Source organism: Microcebus murinus, chromosome 6 (genome assembly GCF_040939455.1).
Source record: "Microcebus murinus isolate Inina chromosome 6, M.murinus_Inina_mat1.0, whole genome shotgun sequence".
Taxonomy (NCBI): Eukaryota; Metazoa; Chordata; class Mammalia; order Primates; family Cheirogaleidae; genus Microcebus; species Microcebus murinus.
The window spans coordinates 87222838-87236960 of NC_134109.1; the positions used below are offsets into that span (position 1 = coordinate 87222838).

General features: G+C 36.2%; 1 protein-coding gene across 5 annotated transcripts in view; it reads left to right on the top strand.

Moving 5' to 3' along the window:
- The window catches only part of GALK2 (galactokinase 2), a 148696-nt gene that overhangs the window by 25891 nt on the left and 108682 nt on the right, over positions 1 to 14123 (top strand). For 4 of the 5 annotated variants that reach the window (XM_012763515.3, XM_012763514.2, XM_076004347.1 and 1 more), the window contains exons 2-3: positions 3528 to 3616; positions 13612 to 13735. In XM_012763515.3, the coding sequence (XP_012618969.1) occupies positions 3547 to 3616; positions 13612 to 13735 (194 nt within the window). In that variant the 5' untranslated portion in view covers positions 3528 to 3546. Of the gene's footprint in view, positions 1 to 3527; positions 3617 to 11408; positions 11500 to 13611; positions 13736 to 14123 lie in introns of those variants that run through there. The other variant, XM_076004346.1, reaches the window with a different exon arrangement.

Consider the following 14123-nt stretch of genomic DNA (forward strand, 5'->3'; position numbering starts at 1 on the left):
GACCTTGAGTGATCCTCCCGCTTCGGCCTCCCAGAGTGCTGGGATTACAGGCATGAGCCACTACACCTGGCTCAAATCTTTATTTCTTTAACCTGTTACAAATCAAGAAATCTTTGAACTCACTGATAACCTATAAATCCTTGCTTTGAGATGTCCTGCCTTTTAGGGCCAAACCAATGTATACCTTACATCTACTGATTTATGATTTTACCCAATTCCTGTTTCCTTAAAATGTATAAAACCAAACTATAACCTGAATGCCTCAGGACTGCTTTCTCTAGGCTTCTTGGATATGATTGCCCAGACCAGTGGTCACTCATATTTGGCTCAGAATAAACCTCTTTAAATTATTTTACAGAGTTTGGGTTTATTTTCTGTTAGCAATTCTGGTACCCAGACATGGGGCTCAGAGAAGAGTCAGGAGCCCCTGAAGGAATAATCCAAATTTGGCAATAAGTACTCTTGGGTCCCCTGACTCCAAGCTTCTCTGGACCTCCTGCTCTTGGTTGTTGGTCTTTGGTTTATTCTGAGCTATTTGTTCTTTTCCTAGGAAGTGGTTTGGGATCCTAATTTTGACTTGGAGGTACATTTTAAAGGGTCTTCTCCATTGCCTTTTCTTTCAAAAATTAATCTCAATTGGCAAGTCTGCACATTTGGGCAAGAAACCAAACTGTCCTTTTCATAGAAGAAGAAAAAAAAAGGGAAACATCCTCTAAAAATGAGGAAAGTCAAGGAGAATGACTCCTTTGGGCACCCTAGTTGGTTTATGGTGCCTCTATTTGCAAATATTTGTGTAAATGAAAAGGTTCAAAGGCATGCCAGGTTTTCTAGGATTCCAGTTGGTTACATATTATGGCCAATTCTTGTGCACATTTTTTAAATTGATTGGAAGATTACAGGAAGGGTAATTTTGAGCTCCAGCCATATATCTTAAAACTTCAATTTTTGTTATATCACTGCTTTCCGGTTTTTCTTCCCCTAAGGAGGCCTGGGATAATAACTCTTTCCTTCAACTTTTCGTTGACTCTTGTTAGTTTTTCCCTCTCTGGTTCTAAGTCTGGTGTTATGGCCTGATGCTAAAATATTTTATCTTAAAGATTTTTAAAAAGCAGTGCTTTCCTCCACTATAACTTGGTTTTGTACCCTTGTCTGAATAGTTTCAACCTTCTCTATAAAATGAAAGAAGCTGGGAGCACCAAGATTTATCAACAGCATCATTAAACTCACCTAGTGTTCTAACAGTACTTCCTGTTAATTAAGCTAACACTTAATTACCTACCATTATAGGTAGGTAATTAATTATCTCTCATTGATTCTGAGGGATTCTTATTCACATGCAACAGGGTGGAAATGACACTGAACCCACGGACTAGGCTATAATAATCATAACTACCATTTTGTAAACACATACTTCTTGGCAATGCTGGCCTAGACAATTGTTCCTACACTACTTTATTTAATCTTCCGTATCTTTTAACTTTTGCCAGTTGCCTATTTAATAATCAGTGGGCTTATTCTACTTTCATGTTTTCTTCCCCATGTCTCCTATTTTTCAATGGGTGAACTTTTTGTTTCTGGTGGTGGTCTTAGATTTATCTTAGTTTTGCTGGTTCCCTTCTTTTCTCTTTCACTCACTTTCTGTTTCTAGTAGTACACTGAGGTCTTTTTATCTTCTTTTTTGTAGCTTAAACTTTGTCATTCTATCTCTTCTAGTTATACTGAAGACATAGTTTTTGTATAGTTTTATTTTTTCCTGTTTTTCAAATTGTTTTTGAATATATATATAGGGAAACTCAGATTTAGGCAGCCACCGTTTTCCACATCTACCCAGTAGTCCAGTAAACGTATTTTGAATGATATGCTGGCGATATCAGTTATTGTCTCCCTGCTGAGATCTTTCGTTGTCATCCACATCCTCTGCTGAAGGAGAAGACACAAGTGATCATATTTGTAACTAAAATAAGTGACCTTGTTTGTATTAAATGACTTTATCCCCTTGGCTACAAATGTTTGGACCAGGATGGATACAGGACCTAAACTCTGTTCAACAGATTATATCTTCTGAGAATTTGGACTAAAGGACAGAGATATAATCAGAGTACAGGACACTGGAGCTGTTAAGTCTTGTAGAGTTGAGGACTCTGTGTCATGAAAACTGAAGATATGGAGGAGCAAATACTAAGAGGCTCACGAAGACAGTTGGAATGGAAAGAGTACTGAGCAGAGAGAAGTGAGGATGGTATCTTGGAAGGGATAGAATGAGTCAAGAAGACAGAGAGCCAAAGACACCAATATAAACAGTCTCTGATGATTGTTTGGCTCCCAAGAGAACAGCCTGGATAACTGGCAACAGTAGTCAACGTATCTTTTTATCATTATAATAAATTTCCTTTTTTTCTTGAGCTTTTTTTATATGGGTCTCAGTTTTTTAATTAGTAGGCTGAATATGGTAGGCTTTACTAAAAGTTTACTAACCTGACGTTACTACTCATACACAATATGATGTGGGACTACAAACAACAGGAGCTTTTCACAGAATTGACTTGAGATGATTTGACAGCATAAAATTATTAAATCTAATTATAAGAATTTTCAGTCTGGAAGAGACTTTTGAGGAATATCCAAATTCTCAAATTTTAGAGAAGAGAGGCCAAGGGAAAATGGTTTGCCAAACTGGCATTGAATTAGGGACCTCATTAGAATCAGAACTATGGTCTCTTGATATCTGGTCTATTTTTCATCTGATTACCTGTACTGAGTTGGATAGTGTACCTCTGCAAATTCATGTTCACTTGGAACTTCAGAATGTGACCTTATTTGGAGTAGCATATTTGCAGATGTAATGAAATTAAGATGAGGTCATATTTAATTAGGGTAGGTCTCAATGACTGGTGTCCTTATAAGAGGGGAAAACAGAGACACACAGGGAGAATGCCATACGATGACAGGGGCAGAGATTAGAGTGATGCAGCTGTAATCCAAGGAATGCTAAGGGTTGATTGCTGCTACCAGAAGGTATAAAGGGGCAAAGAAGGATTCTTTCCTATACCTTCCAGAGGCCCTGCTGACCCCTGATTTTGGACTTCTAGCCTGCAGAACTGTGAGATACCAAATTTCTGCTCTTTTAAGCCACCTAATTTATAGTACTTTGTTATGGCAGCCTTAGGAAACTAATACAGTATCCCGTGCTGCTGCTTTAGTATAAAGAGATTTTCCCCTGAATATCATTGAAAAATTATATAGAGAGTTACATTCTTCATAACTGAAGGAAATAGCTTTTTCTGTTGGGCATGTCAGTCTTAACTTTTTAATTCTTCAGTGTGGTTAGCTATACTTTGGTACCATTTAGGAAGTTACAATATTGTTCATTCTGGGATTTTCAAGGAATTATGTCACTAGGAGATTTTGCTTTTACTTATTTATTTTTTTAAGGAATAATTAGTGGTGACAGGTATATGAAGTATGTGTGTGTAGCTTATGGATTTTCTATTATAAGATATTCTGAAATATTCTACTCTTATTTTCAGATTGCTGAAGCTAAAGGAAATGTTTAACTCTAAGTTTGGATCCATTCCCAAGTTTTATGTTCGAGCACCAGGAAGAGTCAATATAATAGGTATTTCAAAAGTTCCTTCTCTTAATTTTTTCTTCCTTCTTTGATAATATCTAAATTTTTGTTAATATATTTCTTTCTTACTTTTCCCCCAAACAGAATATTTCACATACATCTTCTAATATTAAGCTATGCTTTTGCATAAGGAACACACTTTACTTTTATCTTTCTAATCCATATTAACATTAAAGTTGTTCAGTTGTTTTTTTATTTTTATTTTTTTTTTGAGACAGAGTCTCTGTTGCTTGGGCTACAGTGCCATGACATCAGCCTAGCTCAAAGCAACCTCAAACTCCTGGGCTCAAGCGATCCTCCTGCCTCAGCCTCCCGAGTAGCTGGGACTACAGGCACATGCTACCGCGCCTGGCTAATTTTTTCTATTTTTAGTTATTTGGCTAATTTCTTTCTGTTTATAGTAGAGACAGGGTCTTGCTCTTGCTCAGGCTGGCCTTGAACTCCTGAGCTCAAGCAATCCTCCTGCTTCGGCCTCCCAAAGTGCTAGCGTAGCTACTGAGCCTGGTCTTGTTCAGTTGTTTTTTAAACTTATAAATTTGTTAAAACACAGTTGTTAACATTGTTCTCCTGGAAAATGAAATTATTTTACTATGTTACATGTTAAAATTTTAGACTGTGAAAAGTAGTTTTGATGGTTTTACATTTACTCATTAGGTTAGTGGAACACTGGGAAACCTTACAATTCCTTGCTATTAAAAGTGTGGTCCAGATTTTGCAGGTCTTCAAGATATATTTATCTTTTCCTTTGCTTCTCCCATGAAGCACTTTGAATTTTACAACCTCCTAGTGGTAACTAACACAGCCTTTTAACATTTTGTTTACTATCTTTCTGTCAATGTCCATATATATATAATAATTGATACAGTTGTAATTAGATTGCATACCATTTTTATCTTGTTTTTTCACTGAATATACCGTAAATATTTCTATGTGTTTTAGTTTACTTTCTGCTGCTATAACAGAATGCCACAGACTGGATAATTTATAAATGATAAGAGTTTATTTGGCTTATGATTCTGGAGTTGGGAAGTTCAAGATCATAGCACCAGCATCTGGTGAGGGCTTCTTGTTGAGCCCTTCCATGGTGGAAGGGCAGAAGTACAAGACAGCGTGCAAGGCAGAGAGAGGATGGGGGCTGAAATTCACCCTCCTACCACAAACCCAGTCCTGGGATAATTAACCTCCTCTGGAGACAGTGGTGGCATTAATCCATTCATAAAGGTAGAACCCTCACGACCTAATCATCTAATAAGGTCCCATTTCTTAATACTGTCATAATGCCAATTAAATTTCAATATGAGTTTTGGAAGGGACATTCAAACCATAGCACTATGTTTCTGTATAATGTTCATAATTATTATTTTAATGACTTCATTCATAATAGCTTACTGAGTTAATATTTTATAATTTACTTAATACTTTATTCTCATTGTACATAAAGTTATTTCTAGATATTTACTCTTTATAACTAGTAGTTTGATAAAAAGAAAATATTAGGTGAGAACAGCGTTTATCATTTTATTATTTCTGATTTTTTTTTTTTTGAGGATGGAAAGCAGAAGTATTAAATAGGTAGAATAGAGGATGTACTCCATTTCATGGGACTTAGTAAGTTTCTCATTTTCCACAAAGGGATCTTGAACTTAAAAGTACTTGTAAGGTCTTTGACTTAACAATGATTTGACTTATGATTTTTTTTTTTTTCCTTTATGATGGGTTTATTGGGATATAACACCATCATAAGTTGATAAGCATCTATATTTATTTGTACTCTTTTTTTTCTGTTTCATTTCTTTTTTTTAAATTTTAATTTTAATTTAGCGTATTATGGGGGTGCAAGTGTTAAGGTTACTTATATTGCCCATGCCCCCCCCCTCGAGTAAGAGCTTCAAGTATGTCCATCCCCCAAACGTTGCACTTCTTACTAGTTGTGGTTGTATATACCCATCACTTCCTCCACCCTCCCACCCTCCTGACACACAATAAATGTTACTCCTATATGTCCACTTAGGTGTTGATCCGTTAATACCAATTTGCTGGTGAGTACATGTGGTGCTGGTTTTTCCATTCTTGAGATACTTTACTTAGTAGAATGGGTTCCAGCTGTATCCAGGAATATACAAGAGGTGCTATATCACCGTTGTTTCTTAAAGCTGAGTAGTACTCCATGGTATACATATATCACATTTTATTAATCCACTCATGAATTGATGGGTACTTGGGTTGTTTCCATAGCTTTGCAATTGTGAATTGTGCTGCTATAAACATTCGAGTGCAGGTGTCTTTTTCATAAAGTGACTTTTGATCTTTTGGGTAGATGCCCAGTAGTGGAATTGCTGGATCAAATGGTAGATCTACTTGTATCACTTTGAGGTATCTCCATATTGCTTTCCACAGAGGTTGAACTAGTTTGCAGTCCCACCAGCAGTGTAGGAGTGTTCCTCTCTCTCCACATCTTACGCCAGCATTTGTTGTTGGGGGACTTTTTGATAAAGGCCATTCTCACTGGAGTTAAGTGATATCTCACTGTGGTTTTGATTTGCATTTCCCTGATGATTAGAGATGTTGAACATTTTATCATATGTTTGTTGGCCATTATTTTGTCTTCTTTTGAGAAGTTTCTATTCATGTCCTTTGCCCATTTTTTGATGTGGTTGTTTGATTTTTTCTTGCTGATTTTCCTGAGTTCTAAATAGATTCTAGTTATCAGCCCTTTATCAGATGTGTAGCTTGCAAAAATTTTCTCCCATTTTGTGGGTTGTCTGTTTGCTCTCTTGACAGTTTCTTTGGCTGTGCAGAAGCTCTTTTATTTGATTAGGTCCCATATGTTTATTTTTGTTGCTGTTGTGATTGCCTTTGGGGTCTTCTTCATAAATTCTTTGCCTAGGCCAATGTCCTTGCAGGTTAGATGTGTTTCCTGAAGGCAGCAGATACTTGGCTTGTGTTTTTTTATCCATTTGGCCAGCCTATGTCTCTTGAGTGGGGAGTTCAAGCCATTCACATTTATTGAGATAACTGATAGGTGGGGAAGATTTCTGTTCATTATGTTGGGTTGAATTTTGTTGCTTTGTTTTCTCTCTTGAGCCATTGTAGTGTCTGGGCTTTGATCTTTAGCTTTGAGTAGATTTACATTCGTGAGTGTTTATTGTGCTGATCTGTGAGTAACACTGTTTTGAATACTTCTTAAAGGGCTGGTCTTGTCTTGGTGAATTCCCTCAGTCTTTGCTTATCTGAGAATGTCTTGATTTCTCCTTCATATACAAAACTTAGTTTTGCAGGGAATAAGATTCTAGGCTGGGCATTGTTCTGTTTCAGAAGAGTGAGAATGGGGCCCTAGTCTCTCCTTGCTTAATAAAGTTTCAGTAGAGAAGTTTGGTGTTATTTGAATTGGCTTTCCCTTGTACGTTACTTGCTTCTTTCATCTTACAGCTCTTAGAAGGACCTCTTTAGTTGATATTTTGGTCAGTCTGATTACTGCCTGTTGTGATGTCTTCCTGTTTGCATTGAATCTCCCAGGGGTCCTCTGAGCTTCTTGAACTTGTATATCAAGATTTTGAGCAAGGCCTGGGAAATTTCCCTCTATTATATCTTCAAATAGTTTGTCCAACCCTTGAGTGTTGTCTTCTTCCCCTTCTGGCAACCCTATGACCCTCTCATTAGGTTTCTTCACATAATCCCATATCTCTTGTAGGCTTTTCTCTTTTCTCTTGTTTCTCTGCTCTATCTCTGTGACTGTTTTGTTTAATTGGAAGGTGTTATCTTCAATCTCTGAGGTTCTTTCTTCTGTTTGATCTACCCTGTTCTTGAGGCTTTCCACTGAATTTTGTAGTTCCCTGAATTGACTCTTCATTTCCAGGAGTTCAGTTAAACTTTTCTTCATTGTACTGATTTCTTTAGTGAACTTTTGTTCTAGGTCCTGGAGGCTTTTTGTGGTTTCTTTGTGTTGGTTATTGAGTTGTTCTTGCAGGTCGTTGAATTTTCTTATGATCCACATTCGGAATTCCTCTTCTGTCATTTGGTTGCCTGATTTTGGTTGGTACCCGTTTCTAAGGGGCTGGTGCTTCTCTTTGGGGGTGTGGTTTCCATTTGGTTCTTCATATTTCCAGAGTTCCTTTGCTGATTTCTTCCCATGTCGATCAGTTGTTTCTTTCCTTTAGTTTTTCGTTTGGGTATTCACACTCCTTGTTTAGTTTCTGAGCCAGTAGGTGGTGTCCTTGCCGCTGGTCTCCAGGCTGCTCCGGAGGTCTCTGCTTCCAGGTCTCCTCCACAACCTCCTCCCGTGGAGTCTCCCATGGTCTCAGGTACCCCTCCTTCGGACCCTCAATGTAGGCACGTCTTCTTGCTTCTTTCTTCTAATTTCTGCTAGAATCTGTCTTTTCTGCAGAGACACTCTGTCTGGTGGTTTTTCTCGTCCGCCATCTTGATTTGGATCCTATTTGTACTTTTGATTAGCAAGATTGTTACCAACACCATCTATGGAGCATAATTTTGAGGTCTTGTAGAACCCATTTCACTAGCTTCTATGTTTATCCTGGATCAAGCTCGGCTTTAGAAATATGTGTACTTTACACATAGAGTTGTTTTCACCAAGTTGTACCTTGTTATTACTTAGATATAACTGTATGAGACCCATTATTGAGGTCATTGTGGGGATATTATTGAGGATATTGCCCATTATTGAGGATATTATTGAGGATATTGTTGAGGATATTATTGAGGATATTATTGAGGATATTGTCCCTTTGAAGATGCAAAGGAGAATTTTTGCTTTTGCTTTGACAAGGATATGAATCATAGATTAATATGTTACAGTAGACCCTAGCTACATGTGACTATTTAAGCTTAAATTAATTAAATGAAATAAAATTTAAAATTTACATGCACCAGCCACATTTCAGTGCTTACTAGCCACCTGTGGGTAATGGTTACTGTTTTTGATAGCATAGATATAGAATATTTCCATCATTCCAGAATGTTTTGTTAGACATTCTAACTGCTGGGTGGTCTAAATATGTGGTTTGGCTGCCAGGGAGATCAGGAAGAGAAGCTGCCTCTGGTGGTTCCTTAAGTCTCCCTCAGCCATGTTGTCCTTGGGAGTGCTCTGGGTGGCCAGTTTCTGTCTAGGTCCAGAGTGTAAGGGTAACCCTTAAAACTTTGGAAAACATCTCTGGCATTTATGTGTTTGCTTATTTAGGACATACTTAGTTAATATTTGAGGGGTTGAGTTGACTCTTATTTTTTTGTCTTTCCATTTTTGCTTTTCCTCATGTCCTTTTTTCTGTCTCAAATACTCGTCCTCTATTTCCTAGTCCACATGCCCAACTTCTGCCTATTACTTAAGACCCTGTTCAAAAGACCCTGCAGTAGAAGATGGCCTGAAAGTTATGCTGTCCATTCATTTTTTTTTTTTTTTTGAGATAGTACACTGTAAAGTTCATTTTTGCATTAAGCCAGACCATTACAAAATTTTGTGTAACAAATGTAGCATTTGGCCTTTGGAAGAATTGTTTTAATAAACTGTGCAATTTTAATACTGTTTTATTTTCTATTTGAAGGATGTAGGAAGCCAACCACATAGAAATCAGTCTTTTGTAATTTTTTTTTTCTTACTTGCAATCAAAAGAGCACAACTAAAGCAAAATGACTCATTTGGCCAGGGAAATTAAAAGGGAATTAATTGGTTATAAATATGTGGTAATAAGGGAGATAAAGGATCTTATAATAACAGGAACCAAAATGCAACTGGGCTTCATGGAAATGAAATACATCAGAGGCAGTGCTAAAGAACTAAGTAGCAAAAATATTTGAATTTTCACTCTAGTTTTCTGACATTAGATGGTTAACTATCCACTTTGTCTTTGCTTATCTTTATGTATTTTCTTGCTTTTCTTCACACCACCAAATGTCTCTGTTACCCTGTACTCTGGATATTTTCTTTTTGATGCCTTATAAATTAGGACCTCTTGTTTGTGGCTGTCATTGGACCTGTATTTACATCTTTGTGCATCCTTCTAGTTTAATTTCTATCAATATCAGCCTTATCCACTTCACACTTCCTAATTTAGATTCATGAACAAATTATATTCTTGTTTGGATAGAGTTTTCATAATAAACAGGCTGTTTCTTAATTATTGGCCATCTTAAGAATTTCTTTCTTTCACTGAACTTTTCATCAAGGATGATGTTTGCTATGCCCAGTTTCTCTTTCTATTAATAGTTGAAATTATTCTACCTATAGCTTTCTGCTTAAGGAAGCTATATTGCACCGTGCTTTGTGCAGAAACAGGCAAGGTTGGAAATCTGATTCAAATGTGGCCTATTCACAGAATACTATGGTATCATGAACCTAGTTGAGAATTGGGCATATTCAGAATGCTGTCCCTTTCATTTCTGAAGTATAGTTTTTCTGGGCTATCCTTATAGTTTTATAGGCTGGCAGTTTTTTTCTTTGAGCATATGACTGTATTTTCCCATTCTCTCCTGGACTGTAAGGTTTCTGCTGAGAAATCTGCAGTTAGTCTAATTAGGATTTCCTTATATGTGTCTTGATGCTTTTCTTTTGCCGTTTTAAAAATTGTTTCTCTTTGACTTTTGACAATTTGATTATAATGTGCCTTAGAGAGGCCTTTTTGTGTTGAATTTATTTGATGACTTTTGAACTTACTTGATCTGCATGTCCATATCTTTCTCAAGAGTTGCAAAGTTTTCAGTTATTATTTTATTCAATAAGTTTCCTATGCCTTCTTCCATCTCTTCTTCTTCTGAAACTTTTATAATGAGAATATTCCTTTGCTTAATGGTGTCCCATAACTCCCATAGATATTCATTATTCTTTTTTTTTAATTTCAGCATATTATGGGGATACAAATGTTAAGGTTACGTATATTGCCCATTCTGCCCCTCCCACCTAGAGTCAGAGCTTCAAGAGTGACCATCCCCAAAACATTGCACATCTCACTCATTATGTTTGTATATACCTATCCCCTCTTGCCCCCTCCCACCTGCCCAACACCCGATAAATGTTATTCCTATATGTCCACGTAGGTGTTGATCCGTTAATACCAATCTGCTGGTGAGCATATGTAGTACTTGTTTTTCCATTCTTGAGATACTTCACTTAGTAGAATGGGTTCCAGCTCTATCTAGGAAAATACAAGAGGTACTATATCACCATTGTTTCTTGAAGCTGAATAGTACTCCATGGTATACATATACCACATTTTATTAATCCACTTATGTATTGATGGGCACTTGAGTTGTTTCCACAACTTTGCAATTGTGAATTGTGCTGCTATAACATTCGAGTGCAGGTGTCTTTTTTTTAGAGTGTCATTGGATCTTTTGGGTAGATGCCCAGTAGTGGAATTGCTGGATCAAATGGTAGATCTACTTGTATCACTTTAAGGTATCTCCATATTGCTTTATTATTATGTTACTCTTTCTTCTTTCGTCTTCTCCTCTCTCTTCCTCTCTTTTGTCAGACTGGGTTATTTCAAACACTCTATCTTCAAGTTCAGTAATTATTTCGTCTACTTGCTGTAGTCTGGTTTTTTTTTTTTTTTTTTTTTTTTTTTTTTTTTTGAGTCAGAGTCTTACTCTGTTGCCCGGGCTAGAGTGCTGTGGCATCAGCCTAGCACAGCAACCTCAACCTCGTGGGCTCAAGCAATCCTTCTGCCTCAGCCTCCTGAGTAGCTGGGATTACAGACATGTGCCACCATGCCCGGCTAATTTTTTCTATATATGTTTAGTTGGGTAATTAATTTTTTTCTATTTTTCGTAGAGATGGCATCTCACTCTTGCTCAGCCTGGTTTCGAACTCCTGACCTTGAGCAATCCACCCGCTTTGGCCTCTCAGAGTGCTAGGATTATAGGTATGAGCCACCGTGCCTGGCCTGCTTGCTGTAATCTTTTGTTCAAGATCTCAATTGTATTTTTTACTTTATTCATTGAATTCTTCAGCTCTAAGATTTCTGTTTAGTTCTTTTTTTATGATATCTGTCTCATTGTTGAATTTCTCATTGAGATCATGAATTGTTTGATTTCATTGAATTGTCCATCTATATTCTTCTATATCTTGCTGAATTTACTTAAGATCATTATATTGAATTTCTTTTCAAGCATTTCATAGGAGAATTATTGTGGAGTCTTTCATTGGAGGATTATTGTGTTCCTTTGGAGGTGTAATGTTTTCTTGCTCTTTCATGTTTCTTGTGCCCCTATATTGATATCTTTTTATCTGCTGGAACAGTCACTTCTTCCAATTTTATAGAGTAACTTTCATATGGAATGACTTTTTCCTATATATTTGTTGTTGAGTAGGGTGCTCTGACTTTGGTTCTGGGTAGGTACAGTAGTGCAGTCTCTTTGTGATTTCTTTGACTGCAAAGAAAGTCAATGTCAGTGGTATGTGCAAGTGTCTCCATAGTGTTTGTGGTGGCAGTGATATGGCCTTTCTGGTGGTGAGGGCCACTGTGAGGGCTGGTCCTCAAGCCCTGGGGGGCAGGACACGCAGCAGCATGTGACATTTTGACTTGTTTAACAGGTGGCAAGGAAGAAAAAGATGCAAGTTGATGTATGTAAATGTATAATTTTGATGGAGAGGATTGAGAAGTTCTTGTGAGGGGACCCTCTCAATATTGTGGGAGGAGTTGACAGTATAAGAAGAGAGTGGACATTTCAAAATAGCAATGTAAGGGATGAGAGAAGGGAAATGACTGGAAAAACAAAAGTTTTGCTGGGTTGTAGTGAGATCCTGCTCCCTTCCTGTCCCTCAACCAAGGTGTTTCTATCAATTTTGACAAAGTATAGGAATTATTAATTCTTAGAATTAACAGGACTGCAGTCTTCCAAATAGAACCTGTGTGCCTCCTTAGAGTTCTGCTTATTTGAAGGTGTGTTTTCTACTTGTTTTGTATTATTGCATTTTTGAAGGAAGTTCAGGAAAAGATAACTTGGAAAACCACTTCTCCATCTATCATTGTCAATCCATAAAAAAAACTTTTATTATTCCTCCTTAAAAGATAAATTAATGTAGAAAAAAAAGACTGTTATCTGTAATAATATGTAGAATAATATTTATTTAAAATATAATTATACCATTGAATTATCTTCTATTCATTTTGTGTTTCTTAGTTGATTAATACCTGCTGTAGGAACATTCACATATAAAAACTGTACTGGGGAAATATAAGTGAGCTGGCTTAGCCCATCTGTCTTGAATTTGTTATTTTGTGTTTAAATCTTATAAATAACAACCTTAGATTTAAATGCTAACTTGAATAACACATGGTATAGTAGCAAAAAATTCCTATTTATAATTTGCAGAAGAATTAGAGTAAAAAAGAGAAGAGAATAGTTTTTTTCATATATTTCCTTATATATAAAAAGTGTAGATTAAATGTTCTTTTTCTAACTTCTTTTTCTTTTTCCTGGATATGTCTAGCACATTCAATACAACTCATCAGTCCCAATCTAATTTTGTTGATATTTGGTTAAGCCTCAAAGATAAATGGAACAAAGTTCTTATCTTTAGTGAGCTTATTGATTAGTAAGGAAGTAATTGGAACTCAAATAACATTAATATATGAAAGAGTGTACTAAAGACTTCAATTGTTCACATTTAAAAAGTTAATACAAAAGGGCAACAAAGAAAAGAGATATTAATTTGCTTGATGCGAATATAACTCAATATATAACATAAATATTTGAAGATGATCATTATGAATTAGAAAGTGGGAAAAAGACCCATAACATTTAAAGAAGTCCAAAAATTAGCAAAATATAATAACTAACATTTATGGCTAGCAGAAGTTTCTGGCTCAGATATCTGGGGGAGCAAAAAACTGAATAATTCTCTGCCTGTAATATTTTCATTTTCTGTTAAAACCTTACTTGTGCCAACTTCTTCCTGTATGTTAACTTACTTGAGGTTTTTTGTTTCTTATACCAGCAATGATTAAAAATGCTTTCTTTTTTTTTTCTAGGAGAACATATAGACTACTGTGGATATTCTGTTCTTCCTATGGCTGTAGAACAAGATATGTTAATAGCTGTGGAACCTGTGAAAACACACACTCTACAACTGGCCAATACAAATCCCTTGTATCCGTAAGTATGTAGGATTACTAATGTGTGTGTCATGTCTGTGTATGTGTGTTAATGGTATTGTGTTTCTACCTGAATGAACTCTTTAGGAGACATCAAAATTACAATTAATTGTTTAATTTATTGCTATTTTGTTCCTGACATTTAAAAGAATCTAAGGCTGCTATTTAGTGCTTGTTCATTTTGTTCATTTGTCCATTCATTTAAGAAACATTTACCAAAGACTTACCATGTACTAGACATTGTCTTAGATACTGGGTTATACAAAAATGAAAATACCTCTGTCCTTGCCCAGAAAGTATTTATCATTTATTGATCTAACCATTTCTAGCAAATTCAGGTGTATTATTTTCCTCTTTTTAATACTATGGTACCTTCTAATTCTCTTGTT